The sequence below is a fragment of the Ylistrum balloti genome, unplaced genomic scaffold, assembly GCF_031769215.1.
Source record: "Ylistrum balloti isolate Yb309-2 unplaced genomic scaffold, AGI_CSIRO_Ybal_v1 Utg370018, whole genome shotgun sequence".
Classification (NCBI taxonomy): Eukaryota; Metazoa; Mollusca; class Bivalvia; order Pectinida; family Pectinidae; genus Ylistrum; species Ylistrum balloti.
The window spans coordinates 373,107-394,363 of NW_026782087.1; the positions used below are offsets into that span (position 1 = coordinate 373,107).

The 21,257-nt window shown below is 35.7% G+C and overlaps 1 protein-coding gene across 1 annotated transcript; it reads right to left on the minus strand.

Moving 5' to 3' along the window:
- Nucleotides 1–3,829: 3,829 nt before the first annotated feature.
- LOC132548598 (testis-specific expressed protein 55-like) lies at nucleotides 3,830–4,768 on the minus strand. Its single transcript, XM_060212464.1, has 2 exons — nucleotides 4,505–4,768; nucleotides 3,830–4,030 (listed from the first exon to the last, which is right to left on the minus strand). The coding sequence occupies exons 1-2, from the start codon at nucleotides 4,766–4,768 to the stop codon at nucleotides 3,932–3,934; spliced, it is 363 nt and encodes a 120-aa protein (XP_060068447.1). The 3' UTR covers nucleotides 3,830–3,931.
- Nucleotides 4,769–21,257: the final 16,489 nt, after the last annotated feature.

Sequence of the window (21,257 nt, forward strand, 5' to 3'; positions counted from 1 at the left end):
AAAATCTTAGTTTGAGAATACCATCAGCTGGAAGTGGGTGTTGGATATGTACACATTAATAGGCATTTGATACTGTATGTGGTGTGGTGCCTATTTGTGGTACCAGACTGTGGTACAGTATATGGTTTGGTGCCTATTTGTGGTACCAGACTGTGGTACAGTATGTGGTTTGGTGCCTATTTGTGGTACCAGACTGTAGTACAGTATGTGGTTTGGTGCCTATTTGTGGTACCAGACTGTGGTACAGTAAGTGGTTTGGTGCCTATTTGTGGTACCAGACTGTAGTACAGTATGTGGTTTGGTGCAGTATGTGGTTTGGTTATTTGTGGTACCAGACTGTGGTACAGTACGTGGTGGTTTGGTGCTGTGGTACAGTATGTGGTTTGGTGCCTAATTGTGGTACCAGACTGTGGTACAGTATGTGGTTTGGTGCCTATTTGTGGTACCAGACTGTGGTACAGTATGTGGTTTGGTGCCTATTTGTGGTACCAGACTGTAGTACAGTATGTGGTTTGGTGCCTAATTGTGGTACTAGACTGTGGTACAGTATATGGTTTGGTGCCTATTTGTGGTACCAGACTGTGGTACAGTATGTTGTTTGGTGCCTATTTGTGGTACCAGACTGTGGTACAGTAAGTGGTTTGGTGCCTATTTGTGTAACCAGACTGGTACAGTATGTGGTTTGGTGCCTATTTGTGGTACCAGACTGTGGTACAGTACGTGGTTTGGTGCCTATTTGTGGTACCAGACTGTAGTACAGTATGTGGTTTGGTGCCTAATTGTGGTACTAGACTGTGGTACAGTATATGGTTTGGTGCCTATTTGTGGTACCAGACTGTAGTACAGTATGTTGTTTGGTGCCTATTTGTGGTACCAGACTGTGGTACAGTAAGTGGTTTGGTGCCTATTTGTGTAACCAGACTGGTACAGTATGTGGTTTGGTGCCTATTTGTGGTACCAGGCTGTGGTACAGTATGTGGTTTGGTGCCTATTTGTGGTACCAGACTGTAGTACAGTATGTTGTTTGGTGCCTATTTGTGGTACCAGACTGTGGTACAGTATGTTGTTTGGTGCCTAATTGTGGTACCAGACTGTAGTACAGTATGTGGTTTGGTGCCTAATTGTGGTACCAGACTGTAGTGCAGTATGTGGTTTGGTGCCTATTTGTGTAACCAGACTGTGGTACAGTATGTGGTTTGGTGCCTAATTGTGGTACCAGACTGTAGTACAGTATCTGTGTGAGGAATCATCTATGCGTTACCTGTAATGGTGTTAATACTTCAGCATATAATTGTTAGTCAATAAATATAAAATGAAAACTTTTCCGTTTTTATTTTTGTTTTTTTATCATAATAATACACACATAAAATCACAAACAAAGCTAAACCCCTTTCATAACTTCATCCTATCTTTGAACTCCTTGGCATTGTTTCACTTATACAAAAATATACAACAGACTAAACTGTTGCTCATCCCTTCTGCTGACACAATGTAATAAAGGAATTCTGTGTGATTGGGCTGACAATCACTATTTGTAATTTTATAACTTCAGAAATCAGGCAAATTTTCAGCCAGAAAAAAGTTTCCTCATATGAATATAGCCTTACTCTTACTGGTGAAATATTTTAAATACTTAAAACCAGCAAATCGAAAATTATACCATAGGCTTCCTACACTAAACAGGGGATTAACCTACAAATTCTGACTCGAAGTCTGGGGTGGGCATATTGAAGGACAGCAATATATAATTTGTTTGTAATACTACTAAATAACACTATATGTTGGTGGGCTTATTATGTGTGTGTGTTTGTCCATACATCTGTGACATTATTATTTAGAGCCATCAAAACTTTGTAATGTAGATATATCTTAATATTGGGGATTTGCTATTGCTGACGTGGGCAAAGCATACAGAGTTATTGCCCTTTGTTGGCCTTGTCCACACCAAAACCTTATCAAGATAACCAAGGAGGATAATCTTTGTACTGTTAAATTCTAAATTTAGTTACAAACTTGTTGCCAGTTTTGTTTTAATCAAAAAGATTTACATTTCAATAGTCTAAGTGTAAGTCAAGATGTGGAGGAGAAAAGGAAATGGGTGCAACTTACCATTTTGTTGCATCGTTTTCAAAATATAACAAATATATTTGCAAATATATGCTAAGCTATTACATGGGTGAATTCATTGGATAATGGGCTGGATATTTTTGTAAATATTAATGTATATTTCTTGATTGATGGAGTGGTAAATTGGAAATGTCTCCCTGTCATCCTGCTTTATACACTAACTAGCATTTAGAGTATGTTGTGATCTCTCTTTTTTATATGAAAAATGTTCTTACTAATAAGTTAGTTTATGTACTGTAGTTTGCTAAAATGGCAAAAATAGCGGTGTACCAATTCAGTGCTGTACTTGGGCAATTTCATGACCCCCTCAGAGATCACTGGGAAATGTAATTTTGAGGTTTGTAAGTCTTGGTATGAACTTCAAAAGAGATCCATTTCAATCTTCGTTGAACAATATTGGAACACTGCTATGTCATTCTTTGAGACCACATCCTACACATTACTGCTGTTGATGCAATTATGATAACTTTTTTTATTCATTTCTAAAAATGATAAAAATACTTTAAATCATTTGCACAATTGTCTTTAATATTTTTTGGTGACTCATCATTTCAAAAAAATAAATGAATAAATATGATTTTTTCTGACATTATACAAAATCAAATGCAAATTAACTTTCACCACTTGTCAATTAGTGATAATATATTAAAAATTAATCAAATCATATCCCATCACAATCTTAAAAATACTTACACCAAGAAATAAAACATTACATTAAATGTTTGTTGTTAAATTTTAGAGACATTTACATACAATATAATCTTATGTACAGAAAATGTATATGAACCTGGTATATAAACTACAGGGCCTGCAAGAAATGGCAATACCATTACTAGTTTTTACAATGTAAATTAATTTAGGAGGATTCTCTGGAGTGGTGTCTCTAGCCACAGTTCACCTGTTTAGGCAAATTTCATTAAGAGGAGAAATTTGTATAAATCTATTCTTTTTGTAACTGGAGATCTCTTTTCAATGTCTGAAAGACTGCCTGTAATATATATGCCAACGGAAAATTTTAGACCAGAGACATTTAATGATATATACTAGATTTATTTCATACGCAATTTTTGGTGACATTTTTTCAGAATGATCTAGTTGATGAATGAAAACTGCAGTGAAGATCATGACAGTAAGGTATATTAAGTGATAAATATTTTACTTTTAGACTTTTCATCAGTTAAAAGCTTCATGATACATGACATCTTGTAAGTAGTTCAGTTTTTACCTGATATCAGAAATCATTCAGAATTATCTTCAGTAAGCTTATTCAATACCTCAAATATATTTATGAAGTAAAATCTTTGTCATTTTAGATACATTTAAAATGTATGTTATATAATTTTAATATTTTTTCCATTCAATAACAAAACTATCTCACTGGTATGGTTGAATCACAATAGTTTTAATTTGAGTTTTATACTCATGAAAATATCAGAATATCGCTATATACCTTTGAAACTATGCATGCAGTTATATGGAAACTATGAAATACATTCTATTTTATATACACTACAATAAATAATACATATAATGTACACCCACACATCCACACACACATTATGTCCTTATCCTTTTCCTGAGAGCTGTCTTCAGGATCTTTCTTCTGTCATTGCCACATAAATTCAGTTAATACTGCTGTTGCAACTAGTATACACACATTGAAAGACATGAAATGCTTTATAAACACTGAGATATACGGTTATCTCACTTAATCTTCGGTCCATTTTGGCAGTTTCTTTGTCATGATACTATTTTTATTTTTTTTTTTTTTTTCAGCTTGAGATTTCCAATTATTGATGATAGTTTATGTTTCCTGTTTTTGTTTCTGCATTTTCTTCACTTCTTTCATCATGTAAGCTAATGGATCATCAGGCTTTCTGTACACAATGTTTGTTGTTAGAGACTGCAACGAACAGAATATCAAAAATCAAATCAAATTTTATAAATAAAATTATAGAATAAAAATCATAATCACAAAAGAACAGTATCATAAACTGGGCAAAAAAAAATATATAGTAAAGCTAATTAGCTAGTTTCGATTCTAGTGTACATGTATAAGAAACTTGAAATAGATTCTACAGATAATGATTTCATAAATATTGCATACAATATTGAATGAAACTGGACGTCTCTTGTAAGACACTCAGCTATGTGTCGGTATATCGTGCTTGTTGAATAAATGTATGTTGAAAGTATTTTTGAAACTATTACAGTAACAAACAACTTTAAATTTCTTCTGATCATATTTGAATGTACTGTAGATGCACTTTGATGTAGATCTAAAAATTTGTGTGCTCGGGATCTAAATCATATGAAAATGATATACTACATACTGAAGAGTTTTAATCTATTTGGGATAAATTTGCTGAGAGACTACCTGAAATAACTGCAGAATATTGTGTTGCTCCAGGTACTTTATTGCTTTGCCATATGGATCTTGGATAGGTTCCATGTAAACGACCTCTTCTTTCACTACTCTAGACGTGTCTTCTTCATTTTCCGTCCCGGATTTTTCTGTCTCTAATTTATCATCCCCTAAATTCGTAACACCCTTTAGAGCCAAGCTCATAGCCTTCTCTATTTCAGCCTTCGCAGCATCAGCGATATCATCCGTAACACCAGTTTGCGTTGTATCCGCCATGTTGTTTACATCTGATTGTCAAGACCACGAATGCACAGTGCGTGCAAGAGTTACTCCCCTTAGACATGGTTTCTCTAAATCAGATCAGCAGCAATGTGGGTTCGCTTTACAAAATCAAAGTTTTGAAAATGTACTGCAATTGTTATTCACATTTTGAAATTATACAAACAAATATTGTTTTCCTCGCAGTAAATATAAACTAACTGAAACGAAAAGAAATATATCTACACATAACTAATTTATATTTGACAAATCTACTTTTTAATGTTCCACTTTCCCTTATAGGAAAAATATAGCCTTTTCAATTGTTGAAGAACTTTTCAAGTTTGAAATTGACATAAATTGAGAAGGTATTTTGCAATGCAATCAGACGGCGCATCATATGTCATGTACGTCACAAATATTTCTGTACATGTTCACAAGTTAATATGAATACCACGCACCATATATATGCATTATGCACATTATTTGTATTCATACTCGACGCACTAATACCAGCATTCGCAGAATGCCTGTTTCAAACACGATCAGATCAGACTGTACATAAATAGATGCAGAGACGTATATGCGCCACTCATACATGATATTCACTTTTAGACAAAACGGTTTTTTTTTCAACTAAACGAATTTTAAACTTCTCTCGGTTTATTAACATTTGAATTACTAATTAAGGTAAGGGGAGTGGGGTGAGCAAGTCGAAACTCAAGATGACCGCAAACGACCGCCATTTTGAATGTGATTTCCTTTGATGGTGACATTATTTTATTATTTGTGTCCGTCTGAATTCCAAGATGGTCATAATAGCGTTTAAAGTTAACCGTGTTAGAAATACTTAAATTTCATCCTTCAATTACGCCCGCAGAATTTACTGAACCTGACAGGCACAAATCTGACCTACACCAAACACTCCTATATTAGTTATCATCCAGCATAGTATTATCATGTATCTTACTGTGGTAAAGACGTGTATTTTATTTAACTCTCTGATGGTGGTTAACAACTGTGGCCAATATTTGTCCATTTTTAAACTGGAAATTAAAGGATCTCGTATCAAACACGGAATTAAGAATAATCCACTGTACTTAATTCTTGATTGTAATGGAATGAGCTATTCACTTGTGCGTCTTTCGTACAATCTCGTAGATTGTAGGTGGTAGACACTTTCGATGGATTTTTAGTCCCCTATGCCACGATTACTTGTACTTGGCGTTCTCTTTGAAATTATCATATATATATATGTATATATATATATATATATAAACAAAACACGAAATGTATTGAATTACAGGGATGGTACGCATCTCTACCTCGAGTTTGACATTTCTTTCGGTTACGCAGGGTTGTCCTAGAAGGAAGAAAGCTTTATGATGCAGTTTGATTCCTTATCTGGCTCTACCATACCTCAATTTGTATTCACTTGTTCAGATACGATACGAACCTGTGGGTCTTAAGAGGTTATCACAGGAAACCTAAAATAGGTGCCAGTTAAAGAACAGGAAATTCGAATCAACATCAGCAAAATTGTTAATGGGTCGAAGACAGCAAACCGAATTACCTCACCTTACACGAAGGACTTAAATTCGCTCTGCTCCAGCAAGAAAGCGGTTGGAATAGACGTTGAAATTTAGGCATGGATATTTTAATTTAATCTTTTTAACAACTTTATATCAAATGTTGTCTATCGTGGCCGTCTTTTAAACTGAAATTGTGTTCATTTGTCCTGTTCTGTTTACATGAATATTATGACAATCCGGCACATATATTACAAGGATCCTCAGTTGGGCATAAATTTTGAAAATAATACCGTATCAATGTTTCGGAGGCTCGAACATAGGGGTGTCATTTGAAAGTAAAAGAAAAAAATATGGCGATAATTATCTTTATTCATATCTGCAGACTAGACAAAAGACGTTCAGCCAATCAGCATGAAAGTAAGGCTTACAAAAAGAGTATGAGGTCAAGGGAACTCACAAACTAAATGGCGGGCTTAACACTGACAAAGAGGTATCATAAAGTCGTTTACTAATAGAAACTTATTGCTAAACTAAAGATAAAACAAGATTTTTTGTATATGTATAGCTTTCAAAATTTTATTATACATAAATATCCAAAATTAAATATCAAAGATCATAGCAAATTATCTTTTGTAAATAACAAAATAAAAAGAAAAACAACAAGAAAAACATACAAATATAAAAAGGTATTGGCAGTGTAAATTGGTGTTCCCACATCTAGAAATCTTGTCTAGATTTCCGACATCCAAAATTAATCCCATAGTAAAGTTTATTGTTAATTAATTCATTAAATGATGCTCAGTTTTCTCATCTTTAGACCCAGTGTGTCATCATCACAGCTGACCATTTCCTCACGCAGAACATCATCTAGTTTTCGTTTGATTCCTCTCGATTTTTGGTCCATTTTATTTGTGTCCAGTGATAGGTGACTTAATTTATAGGTCAGGAAGTTAATATCAGCCATTATAGATCCCTCCTGAAAATGAAACAAAGAAAATGTTTTAATGATTAAAATGCTAAAATACACAAAAAAATATCTGAAGAAACATAGAATCTGAAATACATTTCTGTAATTTTGCTTAAATAATCAAAACTCGCTCCAGATGTGGAAATGGAAATCACCATCTGATTCAGATAGGAACTTCATAAATTAATTAACAAAAACGTACCCTGCAGTTGGTGGTAACTCCCAGCTGTGACGTCACTTCACTATCTTGGCCTGGTGAAAGTTTTCCTTTCTTAGTTTTACTGTGAAGTACAGGTAAAATAAATGATCACCTATCTTTCAAATCCTCGATACAAAACAATGCAATGTTGATTCTTTACAAATAGGATAACACATTTTAATGTCGTGTATCTGTAGAATTATTCCCCGTTTTAAAACTGAGTTTTTTTTAATATGACAAGCATTTCAGTTATGCCCATACACAATGTAGCATTAGACCATTTGGTAAATATGACATTTGAAATATGTACCTATGTACACATATTTTTTCTTCGTACGATTAAATAGTGCAGTTTAACTTGTTTCTGACTGATTTTTCAACAAAAAATGAAAAAAATTGTATCGCCAGCAACCACAGGATTCAAGTATTACCGTTTCCTTCTTGTTTTCTTACGAGGTTTCTTTTGGTCAGACAAAACGGACCTGTGCGTCTCCTGTGATGTAGGACATCAGATTTTCATAGTGGGAAGGAAAGAAAAATAAGAAATAAATGTTGAATGAAGATAATTACAAATTCAGTATTTATATGAACGATATAAGTCAGTACGAGTAGATATGACTTCAAATCTTCCAACACCCTTAAAGAATCTTAAGTCTGTTGAACGTTCATAAAACACAACAAACAAGGTCTGTACGGTTTCATGACTCTGACTGAAACAACATACAACGGGTTACATAAGAAACAGAAGTCTGAATTCATTGAAGGTTTCATCACAACGTCACCAATAAATTACTGGTGATTAATGAGAACTTGCCGCCTATTTCAGATCAGAGATGCTCAAAAAGGTACACAACTTACCCAAGCGGTGAGCGTTAAGTCATGGAAAAGTGACGTCACTCGGTTATCCTGATCTTGGATGTTTGATGGTGTCCTTTGTTTGTTTTTGCTGTACATATGAAATAAATGGTCAAGTATGATTCAAGTAAATTCTAACTACACAACAGTTCAGCGTTTGTTCTTTGTGTCATGGATAAAACATTTGGAATAAATCCAACTGTTCTTTTTGATGTGATTTGAGCACGGACTTGGATATAAGTCTGTGATGTGAATAGTTTTTTTCATTAAGCCACTTGTTACGACCATTCATATTTCAATTTATATTTCTGATTCTTCTGACGGCGTGTTTTGCATTTCAATTTAAAAATAATAATGAAAGGAATAAAATGTAAACTGAATACTTTGTATTAAAATGTGTTCGATAGTTACCGTTTTCTCCTCCTTCTACGAGGTTTGTTATGGTCAGTCGAAACGGACGTGTATGTCTTCTATGAGGTGGGGTAATAGACACGAATGTGGATAGAAAGAAGGAAAAAGGAAATAAGGCTGCTAGGATGAAGGCAATAGAGAGACAATTCAAAAAACAAAAAAAAGAAAAAAAGCAAACAAAAATGAAAACATGCATTAAAACATAACAAGTACTGAGGAAAACAAAACAAACCAAATAATCTCAATTCAACAAAGCAGATACCGTTAGTTAAAGGTTAATATACAAATATACATGTAAGTCAAAATAGTATGTATTTATATTTACCGTGTCTACAGGACCGACGGGATAGGTGATTCCTGAAGCTACTTCCGGTTGTCTATATTGCCCGCTGTATAAAACACGAGTTATTTCTTCCTCTGGTAAACGCCTGTATTTCCTTTCGGAACATTTCTCTGCGGATCTGTATATTAGAGATAAAAGAATTTCAAAATGTTAATCAAATGAAATAATTCAACTTTGTATACAACTAAGAGTCTGATGATTGTCATGGAGCATTTACGTTTTAGTTTTAAGAAACAAGGAGCATTTTCAGAGTCCAAAACAAAAATTAAGGTAATTTTATTTTGGAAATGACAATAATGGCCTCGTCTTACCGTCTCTTTTTTCTGCTGTGTAATGGCTCCTCGTAATCGGACGAAATGTACATATACGTCTTCTTTGATGTAGAAGACACAGAGATGGAGTGAAAGAAAGAGGACAGGAAAGGAAGAAGAAAGAATGAAATAGTGATGAGAAAGAGAACATGTATAAATATGTTAATGTATAGAAAAAGTGTGTATCAAAGCAACGAAATAAAAAGCAGTACAAACCCGAAATTAAAAAACAAAACAGTAAACAAGCATTTAAAATAATGAATGAAATAATACTTATTTTAACACATTCTACTGAATTGTAAAATATTTAAAATGACGCATAGTTAATGCCCCTTTTCTCTTATTCGGCAGTCACTTTGGCTACACACCACTAACCCAAGTTAACCGTGATTACAACGCCTCTAAAACACACAAGGCTGGGACAAGACTATAACAAGAGACTATATTGCTTACCGAAGCTACAAGATCAACTGGTTCCGGTGTTTCTGGGAAATATTTTGGCTCAGTCTTGTTTTTCATCATTTCCTTCAGTTCCCTACGCTTATTTTTATCGTTGTAGTCTTGATTATTTCTGTCCTTACACTGGCGGCCTTCATTTTGTCTTACAACAGACAACCACTCAGCGATTGTCTCTCCTAGTTTAGGATCCCTTCCGTCTACAGGACAAGATGGCTCCTGTAGTCTCTTCAAATGGAAAAAAAAAGAAAATTAAAATAATTGAATGTTTCTATGATAAAGTTATCCTCAGCTTTAATAATGATTGATGGTTTAATGTACATTGTAATATCCGATAACATGGAGGACAGACAACACCCGTCTGCTCCCAGAGAAAGTTTACATGTACGTGAGCTGTACTCTCCTTTATGGAAAGAAGAACCAGGAACGGGAAATTTAGGATGGGGCCTGGACCATGGTAAAGTGAAGCATTTCACTATTTCTTACATATTAACATTTTTCATATATTTTTTCCTATCACCCTTATTGATTCAAATGAATAAACAAATAACAAAAAAAAAGTCTTGGGTGAGGAAATTTAGGGTGGGGCAAAGGGGATTCACTTCACTATGGTCATGGTGTATTGAAGCATTACACTATTTTCTCACTAATTTTTTTTCACCGATTTTTTTCTATTTACCCTGATTCAATCATATAAACACATAATAACAAAAATATATCTGGGGTGGGGAAATTAAGTGTGGGGTAGGGGTTACTTTGTAAGAAAATAATACCATGGATTTTACCTTATCCTACACCGGTACGGTACTTTAAATGTTTATACTCACCCTCTTTTTCCCTGCCGTTTTGGCTGGAATGTGTTGGTTTGTTAGAATCATAGACTCTTTTTGTCTCCTTTTCGGTCTGTGTTTTCCGAGATCATCCATATCATCCAGATATCGAAATTCTATTTTTGATTGAAAGAAACGAAAACAAAAATCAGTCAACAATATTGACACGACGAGTATAGGCGACACATCAGTAGTCTAACAATGTATGGTGAATTAAGTTTACACAACATCAGACATGAGTGCTGACCGACATCCGTCAGTCATTACGTTGTACTGTGCAAAAGCAGTCCTGCTGGCATATATTTTTTTATTATAAAAAATGACACAAAAACGCTACAAATTGCTACATTTTTTCTATGGAAAATGTGTCACTTACCTCATCTATGCGTTGACGTATTTCAAAAAAGTTATCTTCAATTTAATTTCTCAAGATAAATACAAATTTTCTCAGTCGAAAATGTCGTACGGAGCTTTCTGTGAAGCGATGTTGTTATGGGGGGTATCACGTGACCTGAACAGTGACGTAATCTTATCGATGACGTAGTTGGTCTGCCTAATGAATAGAGTAACATGGTCGTTGTCGGGATGTAGAATCGGCATTTATTAGGTGGGGATGTATAATTTTTTATGAGCAACAATCGTACTTGCCGTCCAGGTTAAGTAGGTGCAAAGCGAACGCACCGATCCTTTAATAAACTATGCCGATTCGCCATCGTAACATGTCTCTTGTTTTGCTCTCTCTTCAGGTAAATGTTGTACAAGTATACCATAATTGTTATGCTTCGATTATATGTTATAATTGTTTCTGAGTTGCACAATCATCATTTTGCAGTTAAATAATTAGTTCATCGCAACGAATTTCTGTGTAAATTCAATAGTTCAAGAGTGCTAATTGAGTAGTTCCAGTTTGCACTAGTAGTATGTAGAAAGTCGATGATCTGTAAAATATACACTGCGATCTTGTTTATTTGTGCTGATCGTTGATTTATAACACCTAAAATGACTTTGTTTAAAGCTGTGTCCAGGTGATAACCTGTAGTACCTCATCATATTATGAGAAGTCGTGTATACTGATACATAAGGTTTATACAACAGCTACTGTCATATCATTGTTTCATATTGTCATACATTTTTGCGATAAATACTGTACTTTAATAAACAACGCGTAAATCTTTCTTTCGTTCATACTTTACTTTAGTATGTTGACTTTGGATTTTCATTCTGTTGACATGTTAGTATTTTTTTCTTTTTCTTTTTAACCATATCTACGTGCATCTGGAATGTAAACAACGCAGGTATAGACACAAGGTGATTCACATAAAAGTTTGATTCAACAGGCTTATATTTGTGGACAATTATACTTACAGTAAATTTAACTAGCTTGTCTCATTTTTTATACATTTACACATGACGTAAAGTACATGGTCATTTCATGTTTTTCATCGTGCAATATTTGTTTACATCCATACAATTTAAAGATGTAAGACATCTACAGTAGATGTGACGGGACATGTGATCTATACTACCCCAAAATAAACATATCCTAGCGAAATTTAATCATGTTATTGGAATTATTTTGTTGTCGCTGGCGTTGTTCATACACCGAAATAGCGTCATTAACTGCTCATGCTCCTAAATGGCTGTTCAGTTGAACTAGTCGCTGATCTAACGATTTTTTTTTAAAAGATTTTTTTTATTTCAGTGTTATATAGAAATCTACGGATGCCATTTGTTTTCTGTACATACACTCGACATGTATTTACATTGTCGTGACAATATATATATATATATATATATATTATGTAACTCTAACGTTGATACACGTCGATTCGAATATTGAAAATTGAAAATGTAAACACGTGTTGTTTTATAAACCGCACGAGTCACTAGGTCACTGACCCGTTTCCTGCATCAAAAACACTTATGGTCATGTGGAGAGCTCTACGGTATTATAAATAGACGACCGTCAAAAGACAAAGTATGATGCTGGAATATACAAAAGAGAAGACAGTCTGAAACAAATCTCTTTTCTTAGGTGGTGGAGGAGAAGACATCTCGTACTCGAACACTAAAATTTGAAAAAAATGAAAATATCATCAAATTTATGTGACTCGAAAATGCAACGTTTTGGAGAATTAATAAAGTAGAAACAGTAATCACGATTGACTTACCCTACTTGTTACCTGTCAGAAACGGTCATTATCCAGTACTAACCCTACTGGTTACCTGTCAGAAACGGTCATTATCCAGTACTGACCATACTGGTTACCTGTCAGAAACGGTAATTATCCAGTACTAACCCTACTGGTTACCTGTCTGTAACCGTCATTACCCAGTACTAACCCTACTGGTTACCTGTCAGAAACGGTCATTACCCAGTACTAACCCTACTGGTTACCTGTCTGTAACCGTCATTACCCAGTACTAACCCTACTGGTTACCTGTCAGAAACGGTCATTATCCAGTACTAACCCTACTGGTTACCTGTCTTTAACCGTCATTACCCAGTACTAACCCTACTGGTTACCTCTCTGTAGCAGTCATTATGCAGTACTTTCCTTACTGGTAACCTGTCGGTAACCGTCATTACCAAGTACTAACCCTGCTGGTAACATGTTTGTAACCGTCATTACCCAGTACTAACCCTACTGGTAACCTGTCTATAACGGTCATTATCCAGTACTTACTCTACTGGTTACCTGTCTGAAACGGTCATTATCCAGTACTACCCCTACTTGTTACCTGTATGTAACGATCATTACCAAGTACTAACCCAACTAATTACCTGTCAAAAACGGTCATTGCCCAGTACTTACCTTACCGGTTACCTGTTAGAAACGGTCATTATCAAGTACTAACCAAACTGGTTACTTGTCAGAAACGGTCATTATCGAGTACTAACCCTACTGGTTACTGGTCTGTAACGGTCATTATCCAGTACTAACCCTACTAGTTACCTGTCTGTAACGATCATTATCCAGTACTAACCCTACTGGTTACATGTCAGAAACGGACATTATCCAGTACTAACCCAACTGGTTACCTGTCTGTAGCAGTCATTATCCAGTACTTAACATATTGGATACCTGTCTTTAACAGTCATTGCCCAGTACTTACCATACTAGTAACCTGTCTGTAACGATCATTACCCAGTACTAACCCTATTGTTTACCTGTCTACAATGGTCATTGTCCAGTTTTTACCCTACTGGTTACCTGTCTGTAACGGTCATTGCAAAGTACTAACCATACTGGTTATCTGTCAGTAACGGTCATTACAAAGTACTAACCCTACTGGTCACCTTTCAGAAACGGTCATTATCCAGTACTAACCCTACTGGTTATCTGTCGGTAGCGGTCATTATCCAAGTACTAACCCGACTGGTTACCTGTCAGAAACGGCCATTATCCAGTACTTACCCTACTGGTTACCTGTCTGTAACAGTCATTATCCAGTACTAACCCTACTGGTTACCTGTCAGAAACGGTCATTATCCAGTACTAACCCTACTGGTTACCTGTCAGAAACGGTCATTATCCAGTACTAACCTTTTCGGTTACCTGTCTGTAGCAGTCATTATCCAGTACTAACCCTACTGGTTACCTGTTTGTAACGGTCATTACCAAATACTAACCCTTTACTGGTTACCAGTCTGTAAAAGTCCTCACCTAGGACAACCCAACTGGTAACCAGCCTGTAACAGGCATTACGAAGTACTAACTTTACTGGTTACCTGTCTGTAATAGTCATTAATCAATACTAAACCAATTGGTTACCTGTCTGTAGCAGGCATTACCCAGTACTTACCCTACCGTTACCTGTCTGTAACAGTCATTAATCAATACTATACCAACTGGTTACCTGTCTGTAACGGTCATTTCCCATTACTTACCCTACTGTTTACCTGTCTGTTACAGTCCTCACCTAAGATTAACACTAAAGTTTACCAGCCAGTAGCAGTTTTCACCTAGGACTACCCAACTGGTAACCAACCTGTACTGTAGCAGTCTTCACCTAGTGCTAACCCTACAGGTTATCAACTGTAACAATGCTCACCCAGAACTAACCCTACTGGTAACCAGTCCGTAATAGTCATCACCTAGGACTACCCTACTGGTAACCAGCCTGTAATAGTCCTCTCCTAGGACTACCCTACAGTTTATCAACTGTAACTTTCCTCACCCAGTACTAACCCTACTGGTTACCTATCTATAACAGTCATCACCTAAGACTTATTCTGCTGTTTAGTATAAAATCGCTTAATGCAGTTTTTCCACTGGAAAAAAAAACGATTTTGTGAGTACAAAATCGCGTGGTTTATTTACATCCTATCAAACATGAAATAAACAATGAAATGTTGAGTACAACATCTCGTGGTTTGTTTACATCCTATAAAACATGAAATAAACAATGAAATGTTGAGTACAAAATCACGTGGTTTATTTACATCCTATCAAACATGAAATAAACAATGAAATGTTGAGTACAAAATCACGTGGTTTATTTACATCCTATAAAACATGAAATAAACAATGAAATGTTGAGTACAAAATCACGTGGTTTATTTACATCCTATAAAACATGAAATAAACAATGAAATGTTGAGTACAAAATCACGTGGTTTATGTACATCCTATAAAACATGAAATAAACAATAAAATGATGAGTCTAAAATCACGTGGTTTATATACATCCTATCAAACATGAAATAAACAATGAAATGTTGAGTACAAAATCACGTGGTTTATTTACATCCTATCAAACATGAAATAAACAATGAAATGTTGAGTACAAAATCACGTGATTTATCTACTTCCTATAAAAAAACACAAAAAACAATTTGGTGAGTACAAAAATCACTTTGTGTATTTATATCCTATAGAACATGAAATAGACAATGGAAAGTTGAGTATAAAATTATGTGGTATATCTACATTTTATAATAATAGGGCTTGTATCACTCACATGGTTGCTGCATTTACTAACCCTACATGTCATCAACTGTAACATTCCCTATAAAAACACACAAAAAACAATTTGGTAACAAAAATCACTTTGTGTATTTATATCCTATAGAACATGAAATACAATGGTAACCAGCCAGTATAAAATTATGTGGTATATCTACATTTTATAATAATAGGGCTTGTATCACTCACATGGTTGCTGCATTTACTAACCCTACATGTCATCAACTGTAACATTCCTCTGTTATAGACATCACCTAGAACTACCCTACTGGTAACCAGCCTGTAACAGTCCTCGTCTAGGACTACCCTACAGGTCACCAGCCTGTAACAGTCTTCACCTCGTGCTAACCCTACAGGTCATCAACTGTAACATTCCTCTGTTATAGACATCACCTAGAACTACCCTACTGGTAACCAGCCTGTAACAGTCCTCGTCTAGGACTACCCTACAGGTCACCAGCCTGTAACAGTCTTCACCTCGTGCTAACCCTACAGGTTATCAACTGTAACATTCCTCTGTTATAGACATCACCTAGAACTACCCTACTGGTAACCAGCCTGTAACAGTCCTCGTCTAGGACTACCCTACTGGTAACCAGCCTGTAACAGTCCTCGTCTAGGACTACCCTACAGGTTACCAGCCTGTAACAGTCTTCACCTCGTGCTAACCCTACAGGTTATCAACTGTAACATTCCTCATCCAGTACTGGTTACATATCTATAATAGTCATCACCTAAGACTTTTTCTGCTGTTAAGTATAAAATAACTAAATGCAGGTTTTCCATTAAAAAAAACAATTTTTTGAGTCTAAAATCACGTGGTTTATCTACATTTTGTAATGATAGGCCAACAGCGATATAGACATATAGAGAGAGGGGAAGTCAGACACAGGTAAACAGAGATATAGACATATATAGAGAGGGAAGTCAGACACAGGTAGAAAGAGATATAGACATACAGAGAGTGGGAAGTCATACAAGGGTAAACAGAGATATAGGCCTATAGAGAGAGGGAAGTCAGTCACAGGTAAACAGAGATATACACATATAGAGAGAAAGAAGTCAGACTAAAGGTAATCAGAGATATACACATACAAAGATAGGGGATGTCAGACACAGGTAGACAGAGATATAGACATATAAAGAGAGGGGATGTCAGACACAGGTAAACAGAGATATAGACATATAGAGAAAAAAGAAATCAGACACAGGTAAACAGATATATAGACTTATAGAGAGAGGGGAAGTCAGACAATGGTTAACAGAGATATAGAGAGAGGGAAGTCAGTCACCGGTAAACAGAGATATAGACATAAAGAGAGAGGGGAAGTCAGGCAAGGGTAAACAGAGATATACACATATTGAGAGAGAAGAAATCAGACACAGGTAAACAGAGATATACACATATAGAGAAAAAGAAATCAGACACAGGTAAACAGAGATATAGACATATAGAGAGAGGGGAAGTCAGACACAGGTAAACAGAAATATACACATATAGAGAGAGAGAGGAAGTCAAACACAAGGTAAACAGAGATATAGACATGTAGAGGGAGGGAAGTCAGACACTAGGTAAAAAGAGATATAGGCATAGAGAGAGAGCGAAGTCAGACACAGGTAAACAGAGATATACACATATATAGAGAGGGGAAGTCAGACAAGGGTAAACAGAGATATACACATAGAGAGAGAGGGGAAGTCAGACAAGGGTAAACAGAGATATACACATATAGAGAGAAGGAAGTCAGACACAGATAACAGAGATATACACCTATAGAGAGAAAGAAGTCAAACACAAACACAGAGATATAGACATATAGAGAGAAATAAAATCAGACACAGACAGAGATATAGACATATAAAGAGAGGGGATAGCAGACACAGGTAGACAGAGATATACACATATAGAGAGAGGGAAGTCAGACAAGGGTAAACAGAGATATACACATATAGAGAGAAAGAAATCAGACACAGGTAGACAGAGATATACACATATAAAGAGAGGGGAAGTCAGACACAGCTATACAGATATATAGACATAGAGAGGGGTGGGGAGGGTCAGACAGATATCCAAGTCCTCGCTTACTTTCAAGGTGATATGCGTCTCTTCTGGAATTTCTTACATAGATATTGATAGAAGGTACTTAGATCTAACAGGATGATTAACACGAATGGAACAGCCAACATCACAGCTCCCAAAACACCGATCGCCTTCGCTGATGTCCGCGAGTCTTTAGCACTTGTCTTCTTACGTTTTCTCACTGTTTTAATAAGACATATCAATGCTTATATAGATTTTCGTCTACATTCACGAATCAATCTTTTCTCGATTTTACTTGCTGAACAGATGAGTTTTTTCGAAACGATCTTTTACACATTTATGGATATATATATATATATATATATATATATATATATATATATATCCTCTTTTCTCAAAATATGTTTCATTGACGATGCTGAATAGTGATATCTTATATGATTATATATATATACACACACACACACACACACACACACACACACACACACACACACACACACACACACACACACACACACACACACACACATATATATCCCCCCCTCTTACACACACACACACACACACACACACACACACACACATATATATATATATATATATATATTAAAACAATGGGAAAAAACAAGTACAAATATCAAAGGGGACAGGACAGTCACTATACTCACAACTTGTTTGTTTTTTGTCAACTGTCAGTTCTGCCTTGAGAGCCTCAATAATTGCCATTAATTCCTCGGTTGTCACGTTGATGACATCATTTTTGCAGCTGCAGGTCCAAGCAGAATTTTCTGGACATACGACTGGAACGATATGTTACAACTATTCAATTACATAACGCTGAATTTTGATAGCCATTTCAATAATTCACGAAACCAACAATGCATAGGTTTTAAACTTCTGTTTGTTTTCAATAACAGAAAAAAGTCTATAAAATGGTTATACATATGAGCATTCACTTCATAGGTGACCCTTATCATGTAGTATTCATACAAATATCTATGGGCAATCCTATGATGTCTCGTGTACAATGGGTAAACTATAAGCCAATATCACGCTCAGCGATCGACCGCTTGGTGACTAATGGAATTTTACAAATATGACTAATTTGACCTTTTTGTTATTCGTTATGAATGTCTACTCTTTTGACGGTCATGGAACAAATCAGATGATCGATGGATCTCTTGACTTGAGAAAAATGACAAAGTCAGTTATTATTTATCAGGTTTTTGAGCAAGTTCAAAATATTTTCGGTAAATGAATTTAACAAGACGGACGACTTACAAGTTTGAATATCGCTTACGGTTGCTAAGAGAAAGAACCTTTTTACTTATTTAAGACCAACAGAGGAATTAGGTGAAGTCGCCGAAAATAGCAATGTTCACAGCATTGTTCATTACTTTTCTATTGCAAACAGTTTGTTCTTTAGCATGAGGGGTTAGGTCAACAATTCAAACTGATCAGAAATAATGCGAAATTCTTACTTGGACAATCCGATATGTTACAGGTCTGGTTGGCCGTGGCTGTAGAAGTGCTGTTCGCGCAGTCAGCACCGCCATATTGTGGCAAGGGGTTGGTACAGGTTCTGTTTTTCGATTGAATTCCACCTCCGCATGTTTGAGAACAGGGTCCCCAATCACTCCACGAGGACCAACCGCCGTCGACTACAATGTACAGGTAAGTTATACAGTTGATATCCTTCTTGCTTGAACAAGCACTATTTCCCCGGTTGCAACAAAATTAAAATCATATGATAAAAAAATTCGGTACCATCAGAAAGGTCTTGTCACAAGGAACCTAGCATGCCAAATATGAAAGTACTACCTCTTATGATGCAATAGTCAATTTTTGAAATCTAGGTCAAAGATCAATGTCTAGGTCACAAAAAATGGTATCTTCGGAAAGGTCTTGTCACAAAAAACGCACATATGAAAGTCCTACATCTTACGGTACAATAGTTATGGGAAAGGTTGAAGTTGACAACAGCCAACACAAAAACAATATGCCCTAATCTTTCGATCCGAGGCCATGAAAATATCATATTATTACTTCCACATTCAAGAAAAGTTGTGACTAATGGAATTTTACAAAAGTGACTAATTTGACCTTTTTTTTTTTATTTATTATGAATGTCTACTCTTTTGACGGTCATGGAACAAATCAGATGATCGATGGATCTCTTGAGAAAAATGACAAAGTCAGTTATAATTTATCAGGTTTTTGAGCAAGTTCAAAAATTTTCGGTAAATGAATTTAATAAGACGGACGATTTACACGTTTGAATATCGCTTACGGTTGCTAAGAGAAAGAATTTTTTACTTATTCAAAATCAACAGAGGAATTAGGTGAAGTCGCCAAAAATAGCAATGTTCATAGCATTGTTCATTACTTTTCTATTGCTACCAGTTTGTTCTTTAGCATAAAGGGTTAGATCAACAATTCAAACTGATCAGAAATAATGCGAAATTCTTACTTGGGCAATCCGATATGTTACAGGCCTGGTTGGCCGTGGCTGTAGAAGTGCTGTTCGCGCAGTCAGCACCGCCATATTGTGGCGAGGGGTTGGTACAGGCTCTGTTTTTCGATTGAATTCCACCTCCGCATGTTTCAGAACAGGGTCCCCAATCACTCCACGAGGACCAACCGCCGTCGACTACAATGTACAGTTAAGTTATACAGTTGATATCGTTCTTGCTTGAACAAGCACTATGCTCCCGGTTGCAACAAAATTAAAATCATATGATAAAAAAATTCGGTACCATCAGAAAGGTCTTGTCACAAGGAACCTAGCATGCCAAATATGAAAGTACTACCTCTTATTGTCTTTCGATCCGAGGCCATGAAAATATTATATAATTACTTCCCCATACAAGAAAAGTTGTGATTTTGATGAGAATCTTTACTTTTTGAGTCAGTTTAGATTTGGTTTTACCCAATGATATGATAATTTATGTAACGCACTCGTCTCAAACTTTAGTACTATGAAACTACACTTCGTTAAGTACTTTGACAAGTCTCAGAATAACATTTAACATTCTCTGAAAATTGTCCAAAACAACCTTTTCCCCTCCATCTAGGACTCGGGTTATCACACGACCTCCCTCTGAAGATTTCCCCAAATCAGAGGTGGCTATAATTTGACTTTAACAGACAAGGAAATTTGGAATAACTGTGAAAGAGTCGCCAAACTACGAAGTGAAAATACAATGTAACTATCTATATCGATATTCTGGTGTCTGGTTTAAGAATAATACAGAACTATTTTATTTGCACAATCAGTACATATATACTCGAGGATAACGTAGGAAAAGCATTTAAGTCAATACATCTATTCTTTTCCGAAAATTCGTACAACTTACGCTTCCGACAGTGAGGTCCGTAGAATTCTCCAACACATTCGCATGTCTTTGTGCAGATAAATTCATTATTACAGATGGAAGGGTCACAAATGCTCGTCGCTATAAATAAAAATTTGGCGGATATTAGGGGGATACATGTATGATAGCCGCCAGAGCAACATTGGGGTGACAACTATCTAAAATAATCTATTTTCATGATCAAGTTCTTCTTGAAACAATCATTTCTATTGTTT